Below are 27683 nucleotides of genomic sequence, written 5' to 3'. Positions count from 1 at the left end.
TCCGTTAGTTTTGTACCGTGCGATCGGAAATAAAGAAAAATCGAGAAAACCATGATTGTATACGCTTGGGCAGTGCAGTGTTACTTCAGAAATAGAGAAAGACTTGAGAACGGCGAATTGTCCTATTCGATACCCTCGGGTTTTTGGGAAATTTCAACAAAACTTTCCGGACTTTCAAGGCACTTACCAAAAACCTGCCCTGATTATTTTGTTTTTCCATACCTGAAACACAACGTGTTCAAAAACAGGCCTGGCACAATTCCTGAATCAATGCAAGTAATTATTGATAACTGCAATTTAATTGATGTCGCGACTTTGCGAAGGTCATTTGAAAACATGAAGCGAAGAGTAACATTATGTTTGGAAGCTGAAGGCAGACATTTCGAACATTTACCCTAGTTTTTGTAAGGATACGACTGGAGTTCCTGATGTATGACTCTCTTGCACAATGTTTGAGCTAGTTAGTAATAAAAATAATCTTCATCCTGCAAACAATATTTGTTCTTTGATGTCATTGATCAATTTTATATTTAACAAAATTCAATCGAATTGCAGTCATTTACGGCGTAGATTTTTGTCCTTTTGACTTCAGAAAGAGACAATACAGAACCTCCAAAAACATAACCGCTCTGAATTAATCGTTGAATCGCCGGAATTTTAAATTTCATTGTTTCATTGCACTAGGTGAGGAAACTCTTTTACAACGGACAGGTCAAACATAATTTGCTCCTTTATGAAAATCAAGATTTCAACGTTCTCAAAATCACTAACCTAACTTTTAAGACTTAATTAAAATCTTAACGAATTGCCAATTGAAATTTTTGGTCAAAGCCAACTCTATTTTTTTTTTTATCTTACGGTATAATACCAAATTACCTTTTTTGTGAGAGACGTGATGAACTCTGATTTGTGTAACCCGAAGAACTTGTGATTCTTTCCTCTGCAATGGTGGCATTGCTCAAATCTCTATGTAAAAGGTGGTTCACGTGGCCTTTTCGTGTTTAATTTCAAATCAGCGTTGCTCTGATCACGGGCTCGAAATACAACCAAGCGGCTACCATTTCACTTCCGTGCTGCTCTTGAGGATCAACAGTGATGTTTGGTTTGGAAAAGCGTGCAGTCCAACTCATCCGCTGAGGTAAAGGCGCGGATGAAAGGGATGATATATTGAACTAGCCGTTGGAAACGTCATAAGGCATCTGGATGCCGGAGAGTCCAGGAAACTTATTCAGGGTTGCACGTAGAGTTGCCGAAGGTGTCGGATTACAACATATTTTTTCGAATCGAGAATCTTCCTGAAGATCAACAGTGATGACAAAAAGGCTGACTAGCAATGCCTGCTTGGAAAGTACCTACATGAGTCAAATTAGAGTTCATTTTGTTGTTAGCGTATTTGCGGTTAAAAATGTCCGAAGATGCTGAATTTGTTAGCTCGGACGTAGAAGAATCAGCAGCATTAGCAGTCAATGCGCTATTACCCGTGAAATAGCGGAAAAATATGAGGATTGGTGCTGCGAAAAGTGAGTGCGTGATATTACTGAAGAAGTTCTACTGGCCTATTTTGAGCAAGAATCAAGAAAACTCAAAGGCTTGTCATTATGGAGCTTTTTCTCAATGCTGACGTCTACAGTCCAATTGAAGAAAAATATAGAAATCAACAAATAATCAAGCCTGATAACGTTCATCAAAAGAAAATCAACCGGTCAGGTTTCGAAGAAATCCGACATTTTTACCAAGCAGGAGATAGAAAAGTTCCTGAAGGAAGTGCATAATGGCACTTATTTAATGATGAAGGTAAATGTGACTTTTCTTTAATTCAAAAAATAACTGTTTTACTCTTTACAGGTAATGTTGATAGTTGGAATCAGTAATGCTGTAGTACATATTTATAATAAATAATAATATAATTGCGGATTTTCATTTGTGTCACTTTTCCTAACCGAAATGAATGTAGAAATGTAATAGTTTTCGATGCCTAATTAGAAAATAGCTATTTGTGCAATAAGTTAGGAAATTCAATTTTTTTTCGTATTAGTCATGGGATTTTTTATCGAGGCGATAGCCGAGATGAAAAACATGCAGTGTACGAAAAAAATGGATTTCCTACGTATTGCACACATGTTTTTTTCTACTGGAGTTTGGAAAATACATAAAATTTGTATATTTTTAATATTCTATTAATTATTTCTAAATTAAAAAGCGAAATCAAAATTGTTCTGCTTTCGTTACCATAGAGAAACAATTTATTAATGAAAAAGCTTTTTTTCACTACTAGTAATAAAGTCTAGCGTTATCGGTTGTCATAGAACACTGAGAAGTTTCGTTTTTCTACGTTGGCTCAGTGACAGGTAAATAATTTTTCATTATTAACCAGTGGTGAATAATGGAACAACCGTCACCTAGCAACGAAAGATTGTCGTCTATTTCATTGGTTAACGTAGAGGATTTTCATACCAACTGTCAAGAAATGACGACTCGGACCCGTCGCATCTGACAAAATAATTTGATTAATAATTATTACCAGAAAGGGTTTTAACGAATCTAGTAGTGAAAAAAATAGTATATAAACCACGGTGGAGAAGTCCCTTATAGCCTTCGCACCTTACAACCCTCGGCGCGCCTCGGACTCTAATCTTGGCGCTCTGGCTATAATCATTAACTTCTCCACCTTGGTATATAATATACTATTCTCTCAATTAAATACCACTTTTTACGTTACGTAGGTACCCCAGGAAACGACCAAAATTGAACTATTAGTGTTGAAATATTATTTCCACCCTTAGTAGGAAATTGTTCACTTTTCCTAACTCAAATTACTATTGCAATGTTAAAGTTTTCCAAACTCCAGTAGAAAATAGTTATTTATGATGTAAGTGTTAAAAGTGAGATTTTATTTTGTAAGTGGGGTAGATTGGGAAACGAGCGCAGCTAGTTGACCAACCCCACGAACAAAATAAAATCACTTTTAACACGTCCATCATACATCTATTTTTTATACAACTGGTTTGCATTGCATTAAAAAACGCCGTCGTATTTTTGATGTTTATTTTAATTTCTGCGGCAAAAATCAGGTAGCTAGTCTTGTATTGACATTTGTTTATTAGAAACGTCAAAAAAGTTTTCATTACGTTTTGTAAAACACTTTCAATTCCTCATTATTGCATTCGTAAACATGGAATGCAAAGAAAACGACGTTAACGATGCCGATATCGAAGACAGATTTCCCGCAGATATTGAAAAAGCGGCAAATAGAGCCACTTTAACATTTATAAATAAATAAAAAATAACTAGTGTTAAAAGTTTTTTTTTACTAGTGTTAAAATAGTATATTAAAGAACGAGTTTTATTAGGGTTGATTTGGCGCACGAGTTCCAGGTGTAGAAAACGACCCGTAGGGGAGTTTTGTATGGAACGAGTGCGCCAATGCCCTTATAAAACAAGTTTTTATGTTATTTTTTAGAATTTGCACCCTTGTTTTAATTTTTAAATAAAAAAATTAAATTTTCAAATTCTAGGGAATTTTGTATTAATTGGTAATTCAAGGTAACGGATGCAACTACATCTGCAACATATGTTAAAAAGTGGAGTTTAAACATTAATATTGGAAGTTTTTTGGTGTAAATGACAATAATACACTGAAATATTGATAAAAATTTTCTTAGAGATCTATTAAACAACGAGTGCTTTAAGAGATAGCCATAAACGACTCCAAATTGAATACAACAATAGACCTATTAGAGACGCAGATTCTAAAAATACTTTTATCTACGATCTCGTAAAAAGTAGGCACTTTTTGCACTAAAAATCGTTGTCAAAGTTGACGTTTAGAGAAACTGACGCAATCGTTCTCTAAAAGTTTTAGAGCACGATTTTTCGCTTTTATGGCACAGAACTGTCAAGAATACAAGAATCGAATTTGTTGGAAACATTGTTTAGAAGTAGGTTGCTAAACGACGTGGTTCTCAAACGACTTTGGTTATTCATGAAATATTGAACCAATTATAGATAATTATTTTATACAAATTCATGTTGAAACCGGTGTGATGATCTCATGATCGTAGATAAAATGTTGAAAGACATACACATCTTTTAAAATACTCCCTCGTAGCTCGGTCGTATTTTAAACCTGTTCGTGCAATAAAGGATAACTTTTTACACTTTCGTATCCCACCTCCATCCGGCGGCACGGCAATTTTGCCGGAGTACATACACTATTACGGATATTACTATCAAGTAATAGTGCAGTGCTTATCAACATAATTACCGGCGTCTTGCCTCCACATTTTGACTTTGTTGTGTATTATGTTCTGTGTCAATGTTAAGGAATTTCCTCACGATATGACATGAGTCTAATAATATACCTTTTTGAATTTCAACCACCAATGTGTTCTCTAATTCCAAAATTTTTAAATTTTTAAAAAGAGATTGCGGTACTATTCCTGTTGCTGAAATTATAAATGGTAAAATCGAAATTTTTTCTAAACACCAAAGATTTCTCATAGCAAGACATTATATGTCTGTGTTATATTGTGTGAATTTGGAACAGCTATATCTAAAAGATATGCTTGCTTTTGTTGTTTATTTAAAATAATAATGTCTGGTCTATTATGCTGAATATGAATGTCAGTTAAAACTGTACCATCAAAATATAATTTGTAATTGTCATTTTCCAAACAACTTTCTGGTTTATAAATATAATGTGGTTGTGTATCCTTTAATAAGTTGAATTTAACTGCTAAATTCATGTGTATAATTTTTGCGAATATATCATGACGTTTTTTATATTCGCTTTGAGCCAAAACGGTGCAAGAAGAAATGATGTGTTCAATGGTTTCCCCTTCAGTTCCGCAAATCCTACATTTATCAATGATCGATTGTAAACCGCATACCTATGTGTTTTTTATAACTTCTTGTATTTATAACACGATCTTGTATTGCAAATATAAAACCCTCAGTCTCAGGATGAATATTTGATTTTTTAAGCCATGCATGAGAAGCTTGAATATTAATTTCTGGCTGTTCTAGCTCTTTAAAATATCTCCCATGTAAAGACTTTTATTTTATATCTTAAATAACTATTAACACAGTAAGTTATAAAGAGCAATTTTTAATCAAATTAGCTTCCACTAAAAACGTCACTTTTAATGTCAGTTGTATAAAATAGTTATTTTTATATTAAGTGCGCGAAGAGAGTGTTTTTTGTGCATGAAAAGGTCTTTTACGCCGAGACGAAGGTCGAGGCAGTATAAGCCTTTGAATGCACAAAAACATCTTCGCGCACGAAATATAAACAATATTTTTTCTATAATTGATTCAAAAAATTGAAATTAAAAATTCAAATTTTTGAAGGAACTCTGAAGTTTCAATGCAGTGACCATGTTGCTAGGTAACTAATAAAAAACAGTGCGTGAAATGAAAAACAGAAATAGTCGTATGCGTGAAATTGCATTTCACACACTGTTTTGTATGGTTTCTATGGTTTCGATCTTACTAACAATGCAAAAAAAAATACACGTTAGAAAATGACCCACTTCAGGCACAGATAACTATGCGTGAATTTCAATTTTTTGAATCAATTATAGAATAAAATAATTTTCAATACATATATGAGTGCATTTAACGCAAGAGTCACAAGTCAACTAGGATCTGCCGACCTAAATACAAAACTGTGTATTTTATGTCACACATGCACATATCAAAGCGCATTCAATTTTGCGGGAAGTGGGATGCTGGAACTTATAATAATTAACGGAACTGAGTTTGAGTAAGGGCGTGGTCATCAAATAAAAAATTAGATTCAGTTAGAGCTCTGACGAACCATTGCGCTGGTGCATGGCGCGACTCTATTCAGCCAATAATTCATTTCTCGTCGATGTGGGGCGGACCTCTTGCTCTGCATATTAACTCTCTTTTCCCATAATGAGGGCGTTCTCTTCTACACCCATCCCCTTTTGTCTCCCGCGAATTATAACGGGTGAGTACTAAAATTTTCACTTGGAGTTGGCTTTGAACGAGTTTTTATTTTTTCTGTTACTTACTTAAACACTTATTTACACACGCAAGAATGAACGACAAATGTCAGCCAGTACAATTGAAACATAACCTATAAATGAGAAAAAACATTTATTGAAATGTCAAACTAGTTAGTGCCTAAGGTGCAGCGGAAAACAAAGAATGATCCGTAGCCAACCCTAAGTGAAAATTTTAATAGTCACCCGTTAGGTATCTTCTTGTTTATTAGTTTTGGTAGGGCATTTATTATTTGTTCTTCAGTAAAGTAATCTGATAGTTCTTGTATTTCTTTTTCTTCTGCCTCTTGCTGTACTGTTATACATATGTTCCTCTTGTCCAGTTCCTCCCCCATAGATTTTTTCAAAATATGTAGTTTGCCGTTTGCCCATGTTTCTTCTATATTTTTTAATTGCATTCTTTCATTAGTTGTTTTCTTTCAACTTCTTAATATTTGCTAAATCCCTTTTTGTTACCTATACATGTCACTTCTGAGCTAACCCGGCGCTATTATTCTTCTTTTATTTCTCGTACGCGATTGATGATCCGTTTTCTTGTTGTTATGATATTTTCATGGTTTTCTTCTATCTGATAATGTTTGTATTTCAAGTATGCGCACTTCTTTTCTTTTGTTATTATTTTGATTTTGGTGGTAAAATATTATTACAAAAACTAATAAGTACCAAATTCCACTATTAAATTTGCTAAACGGATTATTAGATTTCGGATATACAGTATGTTATTGAAATGCGTTAAGAAAATTTAAACGGTGATAGAACTCATCAAAACAAATTACTTTTCTATTTACCATTTTTTAGATAAAGATAAAAACTTAGACAGTCAAGCAAAAACCAATTTTTTATTCGTAGTAAGTGAGAGTGACATTGAAGTTAGGCACCACACTTGATCAAGGGCACGAACCTTTAAATTAAATGTTCGAAATGACGCCCTCCGTAATCGATGCACGCTCTTGTGTGCCCTTTGAGCCACAGAAGCTTGAGTTCTCATCAACATGTCAGAATTTTATCGAATTGCCTGGGTGTCAACTGGAGTCTCATACACAATCTGTTTTAAATGGCCCCATAAAAAAAGTCACAAGGGTTTAAGTCCGGTGAACGAGCTGGCGATAAAACTGGTCAATTACGACATATTGAAGAAGCCATTGACAAAATGCAATTCGACGTGGTGGATCTTCTGATTTTAAGTGTTGGACGTGTTGAAGATGATAAGGATGTAATCCCTGTTCGTGCAGCGTTCTCCAAATTGTAAAACTGGAAGCGTTAATTCGTAATTCGTTTCTTCGTCAACAGGACAGGGCAGGACTAAAAGTACCATAATTCAGCATTCACAAATAGTACGTGGACAGGGAACTTGTACCTACATACAAACGCCTGGTTGCATCACCATTTATAAAGCTTCCTGTTAACTCCGGATTAGTATACTGCACCATTTTTAACGATAATTACGGGAAATTCACTTTCTAATAAATCGTAAACACGACCGCATGCAGGTGAAGGACGTGACTAAATTGTGTCCGTAAGTTTTTGCAGGACCTGTCCGCCTGGGTTTTTGCCGTACTTACTTTTTTTGCGTTAACGTTTTTCGTACGAAGCCGTTGTTCTTTCACCGTCCCATCCATAAACGACTCGATGACACGGAATACGGTGAAAATAAAATCGAGCATAAATTTGAATTTTCGAAAAAATGGTAAATACAAAAGTAATTTGTTTTGATGAGTTCTATCACCGTTTAAATTTTCCTAACGCATTTCAATCACACGCTGTATTATTTCCTATTAAATAAAATAATCGTTTTCTGAATTTACACATATTATCTATCATCTTTATTCAAATAGACTTTACCAAATCTTATTTTTTTTAATTATTTGCACAACTCTGGTATCTATTTGTTAACATTATCATTCGAGAAGGTGCCGCTGTACCAATATATACTCGTACTTACAGACCGATTCAGATAACTTTCCGACCCTGACGAAATTTAAATGCAATTATAAACTTTTGTATAAAATATTGAATCAATGATAATTATTTTATTCAAATTTATGTTGAAACTGTGCGATGATCTCACAATCGTAGATAAAATGTTGTAAGACATACGTGTAAAAAATTCCTTTGTTGCACTCACATCCTTTAAAATACTCCCTCGTAACTCGGTCGTATTTAAAACCCTTTCGTGCAATAAAGGATAACTTTTTACACTTACCCTTTGCTCCAAAAATATTTTCTTTAAGATACATTAGTAATAATTCTTTGATGTTCGTGTTGACTTGTATTAGATTAGATAGTAAAAATGAAATATAAAAAAAATGATTATTTATCTCTTACAGGTATTAGATAATTGAGTACGCACTTACTTTTTACATTTTTACTTTTACTGTTAAAAAGTGTGTTCGTTACTTTACAGTAGAGCTTTAGCTGAGGTATGTTACATTTTCTTTGTCGAAAAATGATCTCAAAATAATTAGCCTACAAAAATTATATTAGGAAATATAAAATTAGTTCATTTTAGTCAATGCCATTTATTAATCAGGCAAAAAAAAATACAAATAAACTGTTATTGATTCATTATTTATTATTAGTTATTACCTTTAATGGTAATTATTGAAAGGGCATAACATCGGTCGAAGTTTTGAATTATATAATAATTTAGGTAGATTCACTTTTAAAATAACGACACAAAAATCAGGAAGGTGGAATAAGCCAGTTATTGTTATTACTGTAGTAACGGCATAAACAAGGACCATAAAAACTTTTTTGTAATTTTCCTCCATTTTGATTCTCTAATAGACATATTAACGAACGCGACGTCATCATCTGGGATGTCCTTATAGCCATTATTTCACGGAACATTTTACGAAAATTTTTAGGTTGGCATAACTTGATCCGTCATGCGTGTCAGTTTAAATTACAATATGTGCAAAGAATCATTTATCAGGATTTATCAGGAAACAAATTCGAGACCGTATTTTTGGCAATTTCAAGTATTTCAGCGGGCGTACATGAAAGATTATCTTCCATATTCGTTTTTGTGACAGAATTTGGATAAAACAAAAGGCGACTTTGAAGACTTGATCAAATTTTCACTTTTAAAATTAAGACATTACCAACCGCCACAAAAATCCCTAAATCGAGGAAAGTAAACATTTTTGTTTAAAAACGGCTTCAAAACGGCAAATTACAAAAAATAATATAAAAAACTAGTTTCATAAGACCTTGAAGCACTCATTCTTTAAAATAACTCGTGGCCTACCCACTCGTTTTTCAATCTTGAATTCGTGCTTCAAGACTGGTCTTATGAAACTTGTCTTTTAATATACTATTACAGCCCGGGGCTATAATATACTGAATTACGCCCTAAAAACTAGTCCATAAGTAGGCAAAAATCGCCCGAACGGACATAAATATAAATAAAACGTAATTTCTTTAACAAAACAGAGTTATTTGCAAAGTACTGCATTCGTTTATTTACAATGATTTTTAGCCACCATAGATTACCATAAGTATAGAAATTGTCTTTGATCAGAAAGAATATTGTTCTAGCTAACGTAGCATGGAAAAGACAGGACTGTATCTTTTACTATTGATAGGAGCCGCAAACTCACTTAGCGATATCGTTACTTTGCGAAAAATAAACAAAATTTTGTGCATTACAAAAGAGGTAACATTACCTACGTTTATATCCCCGCCATTTATTGAGAACTCGATAAAATCATTAAGTTTATTAAATGGAGAAGACTGGAGTTACGACAACTGGATTTTGACAGACGGAAGTAAGTCTCTATTAGGATCTGTAACGGATAAACGATGGGAAAGTAAGTACTTTTTATTATTTGTTGTAAGAAATTTAGAAAAGTGTATTTTGATGGCACGTTAAAATAAGTAAAATGTAAATGAAAATGAAAATTAAAAATACTCGCATAAAAGTACAGGTGTTCCAAAATTGGCGTACTAACGGTGCACTACGGTGTAGAATTACCGTAAACGTCAGAAAAATGTTAAAAAAATTCTATTGAATTTATTTGCTAATTTGGCGGTCTTTGAAAGTGGCACTTAACAGGTCAATTATTTTGAAATATCTGTATGAAATTGTTATGACAGCTACCTCTATCGTACATATTATCACAAAGTACAAGATCACTCACTACCAATATCTAATCTTGCATAATAGAGAATTTAGAAGCTTTAAAATCGAAAAAATTATTTTAAATCCACTACGGTAACATTTCAAGGTAATAATGTACGAATATACCTTTGTTTACATTGTATTACCGTTAATAATAATAATAAAAATAATTTATTTTTTTGTCGGAAACATTCTTTCCATATTTTTTTCATGTACATTTAAACATCCTCGATAAGGTAGTAAGTAGTTTGTACGCCATTTTTGGGACACCTGTATAGTCGGATATTATACAGGGTGTCGCAAAATTAACGTATTCCAAGTCGGGGGTCTTGTAGAAAAATCTCAGGAATCTCGAAAAAATAAAATAAAAAATATAGGGGGGGGGGGGGTCTTTACAAAGACATATGGATCTGAAGGTTCAAACTTTTCATATGTTTTCTGTTTTCTTCAAATAAAATATATAAATGGTTGACATTCATTTTGAAATATGATGAGGATGATTATGTAAAATATTAAAATATAAATGAAAAGACATTTCTTGAAAAAACAGCTTTATCTCGAAAAAATAAGTTTTATTTTTCCAATTTTTGTTCAAAAGGCAAGTACAACATAGCTAGAATATTAATCAGGTACTTTTGAACAAATATTGGCAACTTTGATATTTTTTCAAAGTGACAGCAATTTTTTTTTTAACATTTTTACTTGGTCAACAGGATATCCCCTACTAAGCCCCAAACTCGGACTACGATAATTTTAAGACACCCTGTATGTATCTAAACTTTTCAAGGGAGCAAAACAATTTAATTTAATTTTTAGGGAAATATTATGATATTTAGTTATTATATCAAATCTTCTTCTACTTCTTCTAATGATCATATTATCTACTATTTTAGGCATTGTTATATTTATATTTAATATAAAATAGTATACAGAAATTATGAAATATTTTGTTGGGGTATTAAAGTATTGAAATAACAGCTATTTATGTAACAAGGCGGTAAAGTGACACTTTATCGAACGAGCAGATTGCGAGACGAGGCGGAGCCGAGCAAATGAGTTCGATAGACACTTTACTGCCGTGTTGCATACAAGATTTTATCGACTACCACTCACTGCTACTTACGAATGTAAATCTTTTTGTTTACTTCAGAAGCTGTAGATTTATATTTTAGAAAGTAAATAACTATTATAAATAGAGAATGGAATTTATGCCTTTTTTATTACACTTCAAAATATTTGCAAGTAAGTAGGTATAGTCGGAGTCAGGTAATAGTTATTTACCTAACGTATGCGGAAAGTGAAATTAATTAATTGAATTAATTGAAATCGTTGTTTCCGCACTCCGAGAACAACCGGGAAATACCGATTTTGAGGCTATGAGTACAAAAAGTACATTACCTGCCTAGATAGACAAGTGACACTTACCTTCTTTGAATCAGTCCAAGAAAATTGTATTTTCGCTATGGTAGTCGATAAAATATATAATATCCTTAACAAAGAACAAATATTGAAAAACCTGTTATATTTAATTCTGCAAATTGGTTGAAACTGTGTGCCATATTTATCAATTATACAGGATAATTTACGAGGAATAATGATCCCGATGGAATAGAAAATGCAACCCACAATACATTGGAACAAAAGGCCGGACATCGAAGCGGTAAATGTCCGGGTTTTTCTCCTGATGAATTGCGGGTTGCATTTTCTATTCAATCGGGCTCATTATTCCTCGTAAATCACCCTGTATAATTTATAAATAAAATAGTGAGACTCTAAAAAAAAAGTTAACAATTTAAACCAAATATTCTTTACCATTTGTTTCTGCTCTAGATTTCGAAGTAATTAAAACAAATTACAAAAGATTTACTCCCGTCCAGTCTGTTTCATTTTCGCTACATTCACCAGAGAAAGTGGAAATGATTATCAGTGACGACCAGAAATTATTCGAAAACTATATAAAGGTACAAAAAAAAGGATGGAATCACATTTCGTTTTTAATAAGAAATAACAGCTTATTTTACTTGTTGAATAATAAAGTAATTAAGCGAGAGGATGGATTTCACCCACACCAAATTATTGTTAAAACTAAGAATGACATCTTTTGGAAAATACACAATTGTGAGTATTCAAATACGAAGGCAGTGATTTGAGCGAGCGTTATTTGGTTAGTTAATGTATTAAATCATTATTTTTCAGATCAATTTATGATGTCGGAAACAGTTACGCATGGAAAACATACAACGTTAAAACTCCCCCATACTGGAAGCTCTTGTTTCTTGTTGTACCTATCGTTGTGTGAAAAATGTCTTCTGGCAATTCCAGAATTGAACCGAGTTTACATTTCCACAAATTACCCAAGTTTTTTAAATTCTTGGCAAGTCTATCATATTGAAACAGAACCTGGTACAAAAAAGTTGAGTTTTTTTAAAACAAAAACAGATAACAGTATGCTCGGATACTGGGGGATAGATTTACACGAATGTCCTACGTCTGACATAGGTAAATTTGTTTATTTTATTTTTTTTTACAAGATAATGGAAAATTGTTATCTTATACAATAAAACACTATGAGAAAAGAAAGATACCTATGAGAGAACAATATTTTAAATTGTAAGTACTAGTCCACTCCGGTCTTCTAAATCACTGTTTTAATTATAATACCGGGTCCGGCGGAAATAAAAATGCAACCCACAATACATTTCCAAACTTAACGTAGTTATTTTCAATATCGTATTGAAAAAAACTTCATAGCTAAGTCTGTTTTAACTTTTCTAAATCAAAAAACACGTTAATCTTTGCAAATGTATTGTGGGTTGTATTTTCAATTCCATCGGGCTCATTATCACTCGTGAAATACCCTGTATAATTCGCTTTTATAAATACGTTTTCTATCTTATTTCTTATTAATTGTGTTGTTTTTCTTATAAAAATGTGGAAATATAAAGTTAATAGCAACTTTCATTTCTAATAAATCTGTATTTAGTTAGCTACAAGGTAAATCCATCTGAAACAGACGAAAACAATTATTTATGTAACATTTTGAACCGCGAATATAAAATGGAACGTCTAACGGAGCCCAAAAAGAAAACTATGAACGTAGAATTATGTGAAGATCCAAACTGCAAGTGCATTTGGGGTTATACTGACACATACCACCATAGTAAGTGATTGTTAAGCACTATTTTTACAAAAAATTGCATATTGTGTACTCCACTGAAAACTACTCTATTGTAAAAAAAATTACGCTTACATTTATTACAGCAAGTGAGTTATCTCAAAAGGACTGCAAACGGGCATGTAAATTATGCAAGAAACTCATCATTGAGGATCTTGTTGCAGGTAAATTATTGCTTATTGTCATATTATCTTGGGTAATTGTTCACTTTAACTACTTCTGGAATTTTCGCGTTTTTTCTGGCTAGACAGCCTCAGGACGTCCTCCTACATCGTTTCCCACCGGTCAAACCATGTGCAAATGAAAATTTTCCTTACCCTTTAGTTATACTAAGACTTGGCGCGACCTTGACGCGACCTTGAAACACAACAAGAGAGAAAAAAAAGGCATTTGCACAAGGTTTGAATGGTGGGACACGATCTAGGAGGACGCCCTGAGGCTGTCTAGCCAGAAAAAACGCAAAAATTCCAGAAGTAGTTAAAGTGAACCATTACCTTATCTTGAATCAAATATTGCCCCAATTAACAACATTTATTAATTGTTAGTTTGCAACATAAAAATTGTCCCTAACTCTACAGGGTGTTTTTGAAATTCGTGCAGAAATTTTAACCACGAGTTACTGGCTTCATGTAGAACTCGAAAAAAATATTTAAAAAATTCTATGTCAAAAAATAAAATGACAATTATTTTTTGAGCTATAATTTTTTTAATTGCTTTTAGTCTTCTACGTTGTCAAACAACCTCGTAGGTAAAATTTCGGTACATTTTAAAATTACACTCTGTATATCATATTTTATAAAACGTACACCAATGCAGTTTCCTTGTTTTAAAGCATATTTCCAATAGGTTACTTCGCATTGGCGTACATTTTATAAAACATGATATACAAGGATGTACTTTTAAAATGTGCCGAAATTTTACCTACGAGGTTGTAGGACAAGGTAGAAAACTAAAAGCAATAAAAAAAAATTGTAGCTCAAAAAACACATCGTTCATGCAACCGTAATTTGCCGTAACCCTCAAAAATGTGAAAATATACTTTATTGTATAATTGGACAGAGAACATATATTTTTTCTTGTCCAACTTTCCTAAGTTTTTGCTTTATAAATATAAAGAGGATGCTAATGTGCTTTCAATGACAGAAAACTACAAATTAACTACGAATTAAACTAAAATGAACAAGTTTTAATCGTCTCCTGAAAAATTTCAGCTTTGTGGCTTGTGACATATTGCAGTTGCATGAACGAAATGTCATTTTATTTTTTGACATATAATTTTTTAAATATTTTTTTCGAGTTCTACATGAAGCCAGTAGCTCGTGATTAAAATTTCTGCCCGCATTTCAAAAATACCCTGTATACAATGCAGTGAATTGGAATTACCATGACGATATTTTTACGAAGAAAGCGAACCGAAAATTTCCAAGAATAAGAATCCCAATTTATTCCACGTTGTGTTCTTTGAGAGTTGGAACCGTTGGCAACAAAATTTTCTCCAACATCGATTATGAAAATGATACATACTTTCATCACTCAATTTAGTGAGGAAAGTAGGCGTTTGCATCACTAGTGAGGCAAATGGAGAAAGTAAACTCACTAGTGAGGAAAATTTATTTTCCGTTGACTGCTTGATAATTTCAATATTAATGAATTACTTTGTCCAAAATATAGTGTATTAATGGACCTCATTAATACACTATTTTTCATTAATCAACGATTTTGCGATTTTGACGTTTTGATGATATTTTGATGTATAAACAACCTCGAACATGCACTGTTTGCACTTACCAACACTGCAGCAGGTAGTGCAGCAGGATTTTCTATATTTTATAGCTCCATAACTGCACAATTACGAATTCACTTTTTCAAAAGCCGACCTTATTTGTTATAATTCGCATGTCATATTTTTCAAAGGTAACTAGGTTTTCTTAGCAACCGTGATTTTTAGTGAAATTATTATTATTATTTTTCGTATCCCACCTCCACCCGGCGGCACGGCAATTTTGCCGGAGTACATACACTATTACGGATAATACTATCAAGTAATAGTGCAGTGCTTATCAACATAATTACCGGCGTCTCGCCTCCACATTTTGACCTCTTTTTTTGTTTTATGTTCTGTGTCAATGTTAAGGAATTTCCTCACGATATGACATGAGTATAATAATATACCTTTTTGAATTTCAACCACCAATGTCAAAGTCCAAAATTTTTAAATTTTTAAAAAGAGATTGCGGTACTATTCCTGTTGCTGAAATTATAAATGGTAAAATCGAAATTTTTTCTAAACACCAAAAATTTCTCATAGCAACGGAGAGTTCTAAATAAACTAGGCAAAAATGAATAGGGAATTTTTCCGTCTTTGCATTTTTTTATAAATACCGTTTAAAATGTGTTGAAATGTATTAAAAATATATTAATATAAACAATTAAATGTAATGTTTCAAGTACTTGTAACATTTTAAATTTATCTTGTGTTTAAGAATACGTGGGAGGATTGGGGCAATTATTTTGCTTTCCAAGAAAAATTGTGGAATTCCCTATTCATTTTTGCCTAGTTTATTTATTAATTTTTGTATTATATGTCTGTGTTATATTGTGTGAATTTGGAACAGCTATATCTAAAAGATATGCTTGCTTTTATTGTTTATTTAAAATAATAATGTCTGGTCTGTTACGCTGAATATTATGTTGTTACACAGTCTAGACTGGTTTACAAATCTATGAGGGGCGTGATGACCAACTCAATAGACCGGGACCAATGGCTTAACGTGACTTCCGAATCACGAGATAGAATATAGCCTTTTTTTTTTCGCCCTGTGTCGGAATCGAACCCGCGACCCTCGCGTCCCTGAGCCGAAACGGACTCCCTTAGGCTATATTCTGCCTTAAAAAATTTGTTGCACAGTCTAGGACTGGCTTACAAATCTATGAGCGGCATGATGACCAACTCAATTATGAAATTGAATGTGAATGGAGTTGACTTCTTCTGACACTCTTTGTGGAAAAGTGAATAGAAAGTGTTGAAAAATTTAAAAATGGCCTACCCTGAGGACAAAAAAAGGATGAAGGTATTTTATGAGGTCTCATCTTTATCGAAAAAGATAAAACTGGTTTTGATTTGGCTTTAATTTGAAATTCTGTCACAAAAAAAAAGTTTGGGGTCAACGAAAAAATGTTGTAATCAACTCGTTTGTTAATGGGCGATTAATAATCTCAACTATTAAAGGCACTCACTCGCTATACTCGTTCGTGCTTTAAACAGTTTCGATTATTAATCGCCTTCATTTACAAACTAGTTTATTAAATCACTATTAACAATCTACTACATTAACAATCTATTACCTACTTATTAATATAAAAATTTAAAACATTGTTATTTGCATTAACTGAAATTCCAGATCCGGAAAATTCAAAAAATAGGGGAGTAAAATAATCATAAAGAAATTTAAAATTAAGACTCTTTTTCATAAACGATGTTGGAAAAAATAGCATACACAATTCGTGATCAAAGTGCGATTTTTCAACTCGCTGGCGCTCGAGAGTATATCATGTATTGCTCGTTGAAAAATCAGGAGCTTTCATCACTTATAGTGTAATGTATTATACAGTGAGTTTTTTTTAAGACTGGCCATAGGGTTTTACATGCTAATTTTTCAACCCCCTGTTAACTTTTGTTCCGATGAAAATATTTAAACCATTTTTGGAACAAAGTTGGGAGATTTTTCAAACTATCGGATAGATTACAATTCAATATCCCAAACTGTCGAAAAAGTTGTGAAAAAAATATTTTTTAGCGCGCCGAAAGCGTCCAAAATAGGAGATCGTCAGGTGCTGGTTGAGCCGACAATGGCGCTACTCTGGCGGCCGCTCGACGTACTATTATTTCGGCGCCATAAAAATTTTTTTTTCACAACTTTTTCGACAGTTTGGGATATTGAATTGTAATCTATCCGATAGTTTAAAAAATCTTTCATCTTTGTTCCAAAAATGGTTTGAATATTTTCATCGGAACAAAAGTTAACAGGGGGTTGAAAAATTAGCATGTAAAACTGTTGGAAATATGCAAACTCCAATCAAGTTATATGTTTAAAGTTGCCTTAGCAACTACAGTTTGTTATGACAAAAGTTGTATTAATTACAAAAAGCTAGAAATAAAGACTCTACAGGTTATGGACCCACTGCGCTGAAAAATAAGAAATTGTACGAATTCCGCAACGAAAAAGTAACTTGAAGCTATTTGTGAGTACTACAAAAACGAAAAATGAGTTACACAAGCGTGAAAATCGAACCTCTTGGAAAAGAAAATTTCGATACTTGGAAAATCCAAATCGAAGCTTTGCTCATTAAGAATGATTCTTGGAAATACGTGAACGGAACAATTCCGAAACCAAAAGAACCACCAGAAGCCGTAACCACGTGGGAATCAAACGATGCGAAAGCCAGGTCAGATTTAATTTTAACAATCTGCCCATCAGAACTTAAACAGATCAAGAATTGTCCTACGTCAAAAGACATATGGAACAAATTACACAGCGTCTACCAGTCTCAGGGACCCGCTCGAAAAGCGATGCTCCTGAAAACATTAATTTTGCTGAAAATGAAAAACGGTGAGGATATGAGGGATCACATCCGGAACTTCTTCGACGTCGTGGACAAACTCGAAGAGATGGAACTTTGTATCATCAATGACCTTCTTGCCATCCTTCTGCTCTACAGCATTCCCGACGAGTACGAAACTTTTCGAATTGCTATTGAAACTCAAGAGAAATTACCACAATTAGAAGCACTGAAGATAAAACTCCTGGAAGAGTATGAAGCTAGAAAACGAAATTCAAAGGAAAACGTTTCAGATGCCATGTTCATTAATAAAAATCCCTGTAGGTCAAGTCAACCCAAGAAATCTGAAGATTCTAAAACTCAACGATTCAAATTCGCTTGTCACACATGTGGAAAAATTGGCCACATGGCCAAGGATTGCAGATCGAAACTCTTTAAACCAAAAAATCCAAAAACGAAACCCACAGAATCAACCCGAAAGGCAGAAGTCGTTATGAAACTTCACGTCGAACACGATAAACGGTGGTGTTTAGACTCAGGTGCGTCTTCACATATGTGTTCTGAAAAGGCAAAATTCCAAGAAATGAAAACCCCGAAAGTGCAAACCCTGAATTTGGCCAACAGCTGCTCAACGAAAATTGTAGGAAGCGGTACTGTACAACTGAGTGTGGAAGAAAATCTCACTGTGAGACTAGACGAAACTCTGTACGTTCCTGACCTACGATCGAATCTCTTGTCAGTCGCGAAGATGACCGAACACGGTTTTGAAGTTATCTTCAGAAGAAACGAAGCCATCGTAACGAATCCTGACACCGGAGAAAATCTAATAGTAGCACGTCGAGATAAAGATATGTACTACATCGTCGAGTTGTCCGAAGAAAGCAGAGTGTCGCAGATATCTATGTCATTACAAGAATGGCATGAACGTTTTGGCCACCTCAACGAAAAGGATTTGAAGAACATTATACGCAAGCAGAAAGTTGATGGAATTGACATTAAGGCCGACGAAGCTTTACCCGTTTGTGAAACGTGTGTGAAGGGCAAGCAGACATGGAAGCCATTCACAAGATCGGTATCTCAATCTACAGAACTTTTAGAACTCGTGCATACAGACGTTTGTGGACCCATGCGCGTGAACTCTCTCGCTGGTTCAAGATATTTCGTCACTTTCATAGATGACAAGTCATGATGGTGCGAAGTATATTTCATGAAAAAGAAAAGTGAAGTTATCGAGAAGTTCAAGGAGTACAAATGTTTGGTTGAGAAGAAAACGGAACGAAAAATTAAAACAGTCCGATCTGACAACGGAACCTAGTACACAAGTCACTACTTGGAAGATCTCCTGAAACAAGAAGGCATCAGACACGAACTTACTGTAGAATACACGCCACAACAAAATGGAGTAGCCGAAAGGAAAAACAGAAGCTTGGTGGAGATGGCGAGGTGCCTGATGATCCAATCGGGGCTCACCGCAAATTTTTGGGCTGAAGCGATTTTAACCGCAAATCACATCAGGAACAGGTGTCTTTCTCGAAGCCTGGGCGGTGAAATTCCATTTAAAATGTGGACGAGAAGAACCCCAATTGTCAGCTATTTCCGAAAGTTTGGTACAACAGCCTTTGCACTTGATAAAACGCCTGGAAAGGGAAAATTTGACTCAAGATCGAAGAAATGCATTTTTATCGGATACTCGGTATAATCGAAAGCGTATAGGCTTTGGGATCCAGAAGCAAGAAAAGTTATTCGAAGCAGAGACGTTATGTTCACATGACGTAATCAAGCAGAAAATGATTTCACTGATTTCATCGACGAAGAAATTTACAAGAAAAACCTAGAAAACGTCATTGAATTCAAGGTACCCGAAACACAAAAGGAAGATAAACAAACAGAAACCTGCGATCTAGAAGCAGATGGAGAAACTCTCGTAGAAGAAGAAAACGGAGAAGAAATTCCCGTGATAATGAAGAAAAGTCTAGGACGACCAAAGAAGGTTCTTACCGGGGGGGACCGCGAAAACTGTTCAACATGGTAGAAGTCAACGAAGAGGAGGTAGAACCCGAAGAAGAAGAAAACCACGAGAACGAAGAATTGAATGATGTAGCTGGTCTGATTGAGTTTGGCGACCCGCAGACAATTTCAGAAGCTCTATCTAGTCCAGAAGCTGCCGACTGGAAAAAGGCAATGAACGCAGAATACGAAGCTCTGAAAAGAAATCAAACTTGGATAATTGTAGATCGTCCCCAGGGAAAGAAAACCGTTCAATCGAGGTGGGTTCTACGAACAAAATTCAAGAAGGACGGATCAGTCGATCGTCGCAAAGCCAGACTCGTGGCGAAAGATTTTACTCAAAAACCTGGTATTGATTTCAACGAAACGTTTGCCCTCGTGGCAAGACTCAGGTCAGTTCGTTTGTTCATGGCAATAGCAGTCGAATTAGGTCTCCAAGTACACCAACTGGATTTCACAAGTGCCTATTTGAATGACGAAATCGAAGAAGAAGTGTTTATGGAGGTTCCAAGTGATTTCTACGACATACTAAATGAAAAGGAGTCACGAAAATTCAGAGGAAACAAAACAAAAACTGAAACCATTGAACTCCGATCCCTGTGTTTATATCAATAAAGAAGACGGAAAGATCGTTATAGTCGTGATCTATGTTGACGACCTCATGGTCGCATCGGACAACCCGAGAAAACTGCAACGATTAAAATCAGAACTGTCGAAGTCCTTCGAGATGAAAGATTTAGGTCCTTTGAGTTTTTGTCTTGGCATAGAATTCACACAAAATGTTGAGAAACAAACAATTACCATGTCGCAATCAAAGTACATCAAGGAGACCTTAAGTCGTTTCAACATGGAAAATTGTAAAGGTGTAACAACCCCGATTAACCCGAATGAAAAACTGTCGAAGGAAATGTGCCCGAAAACCGAAGAGGAGAAGAAAGCAGTTGAAATGTTACCATATCAGAGCCTCGTTGGTTCTCTAATGTATTTGGCTGTTTCAACTCGACCAGACATCGCACACGTCGTCAGCATGCTCAGCCAATTCAACACAAACTTTGGGGAACAACACTGGAGAGCTGCGAAACGAGTACTGCGGTATCTGAAGAACACAGAAAATCTAGGCTTAATGTTCAAAAAATCTGGACAAGAACTTGTAGGTTATGCCGATGCAGACTGGGGTGCAAGTATAGATGATAGAAGATCGTACACAGGATATGTTTTCAATTTCGCTAACGCCGCTGTCAGTTGGGAATCACGAAAACGAAGAACGGTTGCAATGTCCAGTACGGAAGCTGAATACATGGCTCTTTCTGAATCGACGAAAGAAGCTATTCATTTAAGGCGTTTCCTGTCTGAAGTCCTAGATCAGCCGTCAACGACGACCATTTTTAATGACAATCAAGGAGCCGGACAGTTAAGCAAAAATCACGTTTTTCATAACCGTACGAAACACGTAGATATTCGTCACCATTTCATACGAGAAGCCGTGGAGAGAGGAAACATCAAGGTGGAGTACCTTCCCACTGATCAAATGCCAGCCGATGTTTTGACAAAGGGATTGTCATCGCCAAAGCAGAATAAGTGCATCCATGCCCTTGGCATGACTACGACTACATGAAGAAAGACACAAGATGCAGTTTGAGGGGGAGTGTTGGAAATATGCAAACTCCAATCATGTTATATGTTTAAAGTTGCCTTAGCAACTACAGTTTGTTATGACAAAAGTTGTATTAATTACAAAAAGCTAGAAATAAAGACTCTACAAAAACCCTATGGCCAGTCTTAAAAAAACTCACTGTATAAATAAACGAGTGAAGTTAGTGAATGGTTTTTGGTGGAATTTTGATTTACATCTTATTAGAGAAATTTAAATCATTCCCCTTAAAATAATTCACGTACATTTTAAAACATGTTGTCTTGACAAAAATTATTATAGGTGATAAAACATTGAAAAAAGTGGAGAAAACCCTAAGAACTCTTTCATTAAAACTATCTTTGTTTGGTATAATAAACTATCGGATGTTTTTTTAAATTTCACTTCGTAGTAGGCGTTGAAGAGTCGATTGCGAACGCACCACTCGTGTAAAAACATAAAATTTAAACATCTGATCCGTGATCCGTAACCTGGATAGCGCGTTAACAATCGACTCTTCAACGCCTACTATGAGGTAAAATTAAAAAAAACACCCGATGTGTATCTCGATAAGTATTCAATTAACGTGACGTTCATCAAAGATGAAAAGTGTTTTTTGACTACAATTTATTGTTTATTGTGACATTTAAACTTTTCTAATTTCTAGCTTTCAAGAATGGTAACCAGGGATCAAACTTAAATATCGCGTTAATTGTGATAACAGTATTAATTGTAACATTATTTTTGTTCGTTACATTAGTGGGCTATGTTTATTATTACAAGAGATACCGCCAGAAAAATAATAATGATAACAAAATTGATACGATGGAGAAAATAATGCTAATGATAATGCCTAGCGAAGAAAATGGGGCAACTGGTACGAATATTAAAATAGAGTTTTTAGAAAGCTACTTAAAAAAAACAATGGTTTCAAGTAAACAAATCGAAACTCAGTTTTCCGTAAGTGGTGCACCAATATAAAATTATTAATGTTATTGATTTTTATAAAGTCTTTTCAAGAAACACCAACCAAATCATGTGCAGTCGGTCTGGAAAGTAAAAATAATAATAAGAATAAGGATAAGTCGTACATTCCATGTAGTGTATAAAATTGTATAAATCAAGAATTACGTAAACACATGATATATTTTCAGATGATGCCAGCAGAGTTATTCTCCGGCCATTAGAAGGGATGGGTACGGATGATTACATAAACGCCACCTATATAAATGTAAGAACATGAACAATATTTTTTGGTCTCCTCAACTCTAAATGATATGTTTACACATTTTGAACAGCTACGGTATTTTTATTTTTACACACTAACCAAACTATCTGTCATTTTACCGCACGGAGTGAGTAAACAAACACAAAAATTTTATACCTACAGGGACCTCCAAAAAAATAAATATAGTCCATTTATACTAAAAAATTAACATGATTTAATTGTTTTTGTCTAAAATCTTGTGCTGTAAATCGTAAGCATGCCAGTCATCGGTATAATAGATAACTTTCTGCCATTTCATTAATCAAATGTTAGTCTTTGACAGGTTTTGCGAAATTATTAATTACAACAAATTTCAAATTTGAGAAAACGAGTAATACGTCGTCGGCCAAAAAAATTATTACATTACTAATGCGGTAAGCATTTTATTTTACATGGTTCGGTTTTTGTTAAAACACTCCACCTTCGCAGTCGTGCTTCAATCTATAAACCTCCCCCTGTAAAATCTGAATCAAGGTAAATTGCTCGAATGCAATTGCTCGAAGACGAATTGCTCGAAGACGAATTGCCCGAAATCAGTTGCTCGAAAGTCAATTGCTCGAATATGACTTTGCTCGAATTGCAAGTTCCTCGAACGGCAGTTCCTCGAACGGCAGTTTCTCGAAAATGTTTTGCTCGAAAGTAATTATCATACACAGGATAATGCGGTGATTGTTATTACAAAGGCCACATCCGTATTGCATTTAATAAATTAAAAAAAAAAACTGTTTTACACAAAAATTTTAATTTCTGATTTTTACACTGATAAGAGAATTCATTTCTAAAATTTATAAACGAAATTACCGAAGGAAAATATGAATTAGATTTTAAATCAAACGATATTAAAAATCTGAAGACTGGTTTTTTTTATGATGTGGGATTTGTAATTGCGGTAAGGCGGTAAGGCCGTTACAGATCTTCGGGTGCAGGCATTTGAGATTCCATTATTTTCTCCAAGGCCGCAACAGATTCTTTTTTATAAAACAATAAGTTTATGCAATATGCAATTGGGATATAAGGTTAGTAAGTGCATTATAACAGAATCGAGAATTTTTTTACAGGAATATTTTGAAGGCATTAATGTCATTATTACGACTAGTCCGTAATTACTAATAATTACTAATTACACTCCAATTGCACATTTTTGACCATATAAATTCGAGCAAAACATTTTCGAGAAAGTGCAGTTCGGGGAACTTGTATTTCGAGAAAAGTTACAATCGAGCAATTTCATTTTCGAGCAATTGATTTCGAGCATTTGATTTCGAGCAACTGTATTCGAGGAATTTGCCGGAGACGGTAAAATCTAGCCTACCCCATTTGTAATGTAAATAACTATTGTGCAATGAGTGCATAAAGTAATACTTTTTATACGAACGGGAAGTTAGACATGGCAATATTCTTATTGAACTTTAATGATACTCATTAAGATACAGATTTTTCATTAAAATACAAGTTTATTACCAATAGAAATGCAGTACCACGACAATATGCAGTCACTATCAAATATTGCCATGATCATCTGACAGATCTAGAATTTATCAATTTTGACAGTTTCTTTTTTCATTACTAGAGCTGGTTGTAGAACAAATAGTGTATGCAATTCACATTTAATGACTATTAAGATACCCGTATTCGTTACGACACTCGCTTACGGCTCGTGCCGTAATTCTCATGCTCATGTCTTAATAGCCATATTATGCACGAGTTCGATACAAGATCGCTTCTACAACTGTCTCAAATTTAAAAAACGAACAATATCAGAACTCAAATCTAAAACTTGACGCCTTTTACGCCGAGATCGCAAGACAACTTGAATTCTTTTCAATGTGCTACTATGATTCGGCTATTTCGGTGCATGCACTTGCATAAGGCCAAAGTGAAATAATAACATCTACGGTCCTCTTTTTTACAATATCTACTGTTTTCGCTATAAACGTGACATAATGTGGTGCACTTGTAGGGATATGACCGTTCAAAAACTTATATATGTTGCCAAGGGCCGAAATTTTATACCATCAAAGACTTTTGGAGGTTAATTTGGCAAGAAGAAATAGAAACAATTGTAATGGCAACGAATTTTATAGAAAATAAAAAGGTTTGTTTTCCAATAAGGTGTCTTCGCAGAATTATAATTTGTTGTCTTTTCAGAGAATGTGTGCCGAGTACTGGCCGCAAAAGTTGAACATCTTATTTGAATGTGGAGAGATGACAATTAAATTAGTTCAACAAGAAAATTATGAGTACCATGACGTCCGAATTTTTGAAGTTTACTACATGCAGCACTGTAGAAGAATCAAACATCTTCAGCTCAGATGGGACTCAGATACGACATTGTACCCTAACGTTGTAGTACCAGTTGTAAAATATATAAGACAAATTACCGAAAAGAGTGTTGTTCCAATTTTAATTCATTCCGGGTACAAAATTTAAAAAATATACGAAATATTAATTTAAAATTAATTGTTTCAGGTTTGGAGTAAACAGAACTGGGACTTTAATTTTATGTGATTTAGCGTTAACAATGGCGAGTGCAGAGAATGAAGTTAATTTTTACGCTTTGATGAATCACATGAGAGAACAAAGACCATATATGATGAACAAAATGGTAAGTCTGACCTCTCACTTTAGGCAATCTTTACACAGTAACTAAATTTTAGGAACATTACTTACTGGCACATTTGATCGTTTTGGAATGTTTAATGGAATCAGAAACTCCATTCAAAAAATGTCTTGGGGATAATTTCGACACCAATATTATTAAACAGCAGCTTAGTTACTTAAAACGATTTAGTTGGCACGATAAGGTAGTTAAATCTTGGAACCCCGGATCCGCAACCCCTAAAAATAAACTTCTGACCCCAACATATGGTTAGTTTACATGAAACATGCAGGTCTCCTTTATTTGTTTTACATTTTTTAGTTGACGGTTATAAGAAAAGTAAAAAATATTTAATCATGCAACAACCACAAAAGGAAATGGCATCGAGATTTTGGAACGTGGTAGTAGAAAACAAAATTTCTCACATCTTATTTTTAAATAAACTTAGAGTAAGTAGGTACAGCGTAAAATATAATTTGAAATGTCATTTCATCCCGGTGAAAGTAATACCTATAAATTAATTGGTTCGGAATTTAGGGAAAACAGTTCCTGTGGCCTGGAAGATGCAGCAATTTGTCACAAGTAATTACAGTAAGATATTTGACAGAGGAGAAAACAGATTACGTAACAAAAACTCAGCTACAGTTGCAAGTGTCTAAAAAAAGGAGTGGAGCAGTGAGAAATACATTTTTTAGTCCAAAAACGAAATGATATTTTTGTTGCAGATATTGTACGAAACTTTTGTTTACGTATTCGAATTTACTGATTGGAATGAAAAACAACAACTGCCAAATTCAAATAACACATTTTTTCAAATTATACATGATTTTAACAATTCTGCAAAAAATTGGACACCTTTGGTCGCATGCAGGTAATTATTAACATTGGTATTTAGTTGTACTGAAAAGACTTTCTTTTATTGAAATAGCGATGGGGTCACCGCTTGCGGTTTGTTTGTGGCGTTGTCTTACATTCTAGAAAAGTACGAAAACGAAGTGGAAATTGATGTGTGTAATGGCATTCGAGTTGCTAGAAGAAGCGAAAAAAATTTTGTGAATAATTCGGTAATTGAGATATTGTAAAATTTTAACCACGATTTCAAACATTTTCTTTTTAGAAACAACTTAAATTTATATATTCCTTTGTTCGGTATTACGTTCAAAATATTGAAATTTATGACCATATAGAAGAATAACAGACTGTTCTAGAATTTTATTGACATCATCTTCTGCAATATTTTTTATAATTCAATTTTTATTGGAATATTTTATTGTTTTGCTTTATTATGACAGTTAAATAAAGGAAGAAGAGTTGATCCGTTAGTTTTGTATCGTGCGATCGGAAATTTAAAAAAATCGAGAAAACCGTGATTGTATACGCTTCTGCAGTGCAGTGTTACTTCAGAAATAGAGAAAGACTTGAAAACGGCGAATTGTCCTATTCGATACCCTCGGGTTTTTGGGGAATTTCAACAAAACTTTCCGGACTTTCAAGGCACTTACCAAAAACCTGCCCTGATTATTTTGTTTTTCCATACCTGAAACACAACGTGTTCAAAAACAGGCCTGGCACAATTCCTGAATCAATGCAAGTAATTATTGATAACTGCAATTTAATTGATGTCGCGACTTTGCGAAGGTCATTTGAAAACATGAAGCGAAGAGTAACATTATGTTTGGAAGCTGAAGGCAGACATTTCGAACATTTACCCTAGTTTTTGTAAGGATACGACTGGAGTTCCTTACTTAGTTAGTAATAAAGATAATCTTCATCCTGGAAACAATATTTGTTCTTTGATGTCATTGATCAATTTTATATTTACCAAAATTCAATCGAATTGCAGTCATTTATGGCGTAGCTTTTGGTCTTTTTGACTTCAGAAAGAGACAATACAGAGCCTCCAAAAACATAACCTCACTGAATTGATCGTTGAATTGCTAGTTTCGACGGGCTCACCGTTGAATAAAGACGCGGGAATTTTAAATTTCATTGTTTATTTGTTTCATTGCACTAGGTGAGGAAATTCTTTTACAACCGACAGGTCACACATAATTTGCTCCTTTATGAAAATCAAGATTCCAACGTTCTCAAAATCACTAACCTAACTTTTAAGACTTAATTAAAATCTTAACGAATTGCCAATTGAAATTTTTGGTCACAGCCAAATCTATTTTTTTTTCGATCTTACGGTATAATACAAAATTACCTTTTTTGTAAGGGACGTGATGAACTCTGATTTGTGTAACCGGAAGAACGGTCTGCCGTAAATTCCCTTCCTGATCATCTTCGGTCT

General features: G+C 34.2%; 1 protein-coding gene across 3 annotated transcripts; it reads left to right on the top strand.

The window, feature by feature from the left end:
- Window positions 1-8344: 8344 nt before the first annotated feature.
- On the top strand, window positions 8345-26705 carry LOC138128619 (receptor-type tyrosine-protein phosphatase epsilon-like). Of its 3 annotated transcripts, XM_069044819.1 has the most exons (18): window positions 8345-8449; window positions 9570-9841; window positions 11983-12270; window positions 12349-12651; window positions 13136-13312; window positions 13414-13491; window positions 22192-22484; window positions 22535-22622; window positions 22679-22755; window positions 24752-24886; window positions 24940-25208; window positions 25261-25396; window positions 25449-25659; window positions 25712-25839; window positions 25928-26065; window positions 26116-26261; window positions 26319-26454; window positions 26508-26705. In XM_069044819.1, the coding sequence occupies exons 2-18, from the start codon at window positions 9580-9582 to the stop codon at window positions 26583-26585; spliced, it is 2943 nt and encodes a 980-aa protein (XP_068900920.1). In that variant the 5' UTR covers window positions 8345-8449; window positions 9570-9579; the 3' UTR covers window positions 26586-26705. The 3 variants fall into 3 exon arrangements, with proteins under 3 accessions (XP_068900920.1, XP_068900921.1, XP_068900922.1); XM_069044820.1 differs by lacking the exon at window positions 13414-13491; XM_069044821.1 differs by lacking the exons at window positions 13136-13312; window positions 13414-13491.
- The last annotated feature ends 978 nt before the right edge of the window (window positions 26706-27683 follow it).

Source organism: Tenebrio molitor, chromosome 4 (assembly GCF_963966145.1).
Source record: "Tenebrio molitor chromosome 4, icTenMoli1.1, whole genome shotgun sequence".
Lineage (NCBI taxonomy): Eukaryota > Metazoa > Arthropoda > Insecta > Coleoptera > Tenebrionidae > Tenebrio > Tenebrio molitor.
The sequence above is the reverse complement of the archived record's forward strand: the minus strand, read 5'-3'. Positions and strand labels throughout refer to the sequence as shown.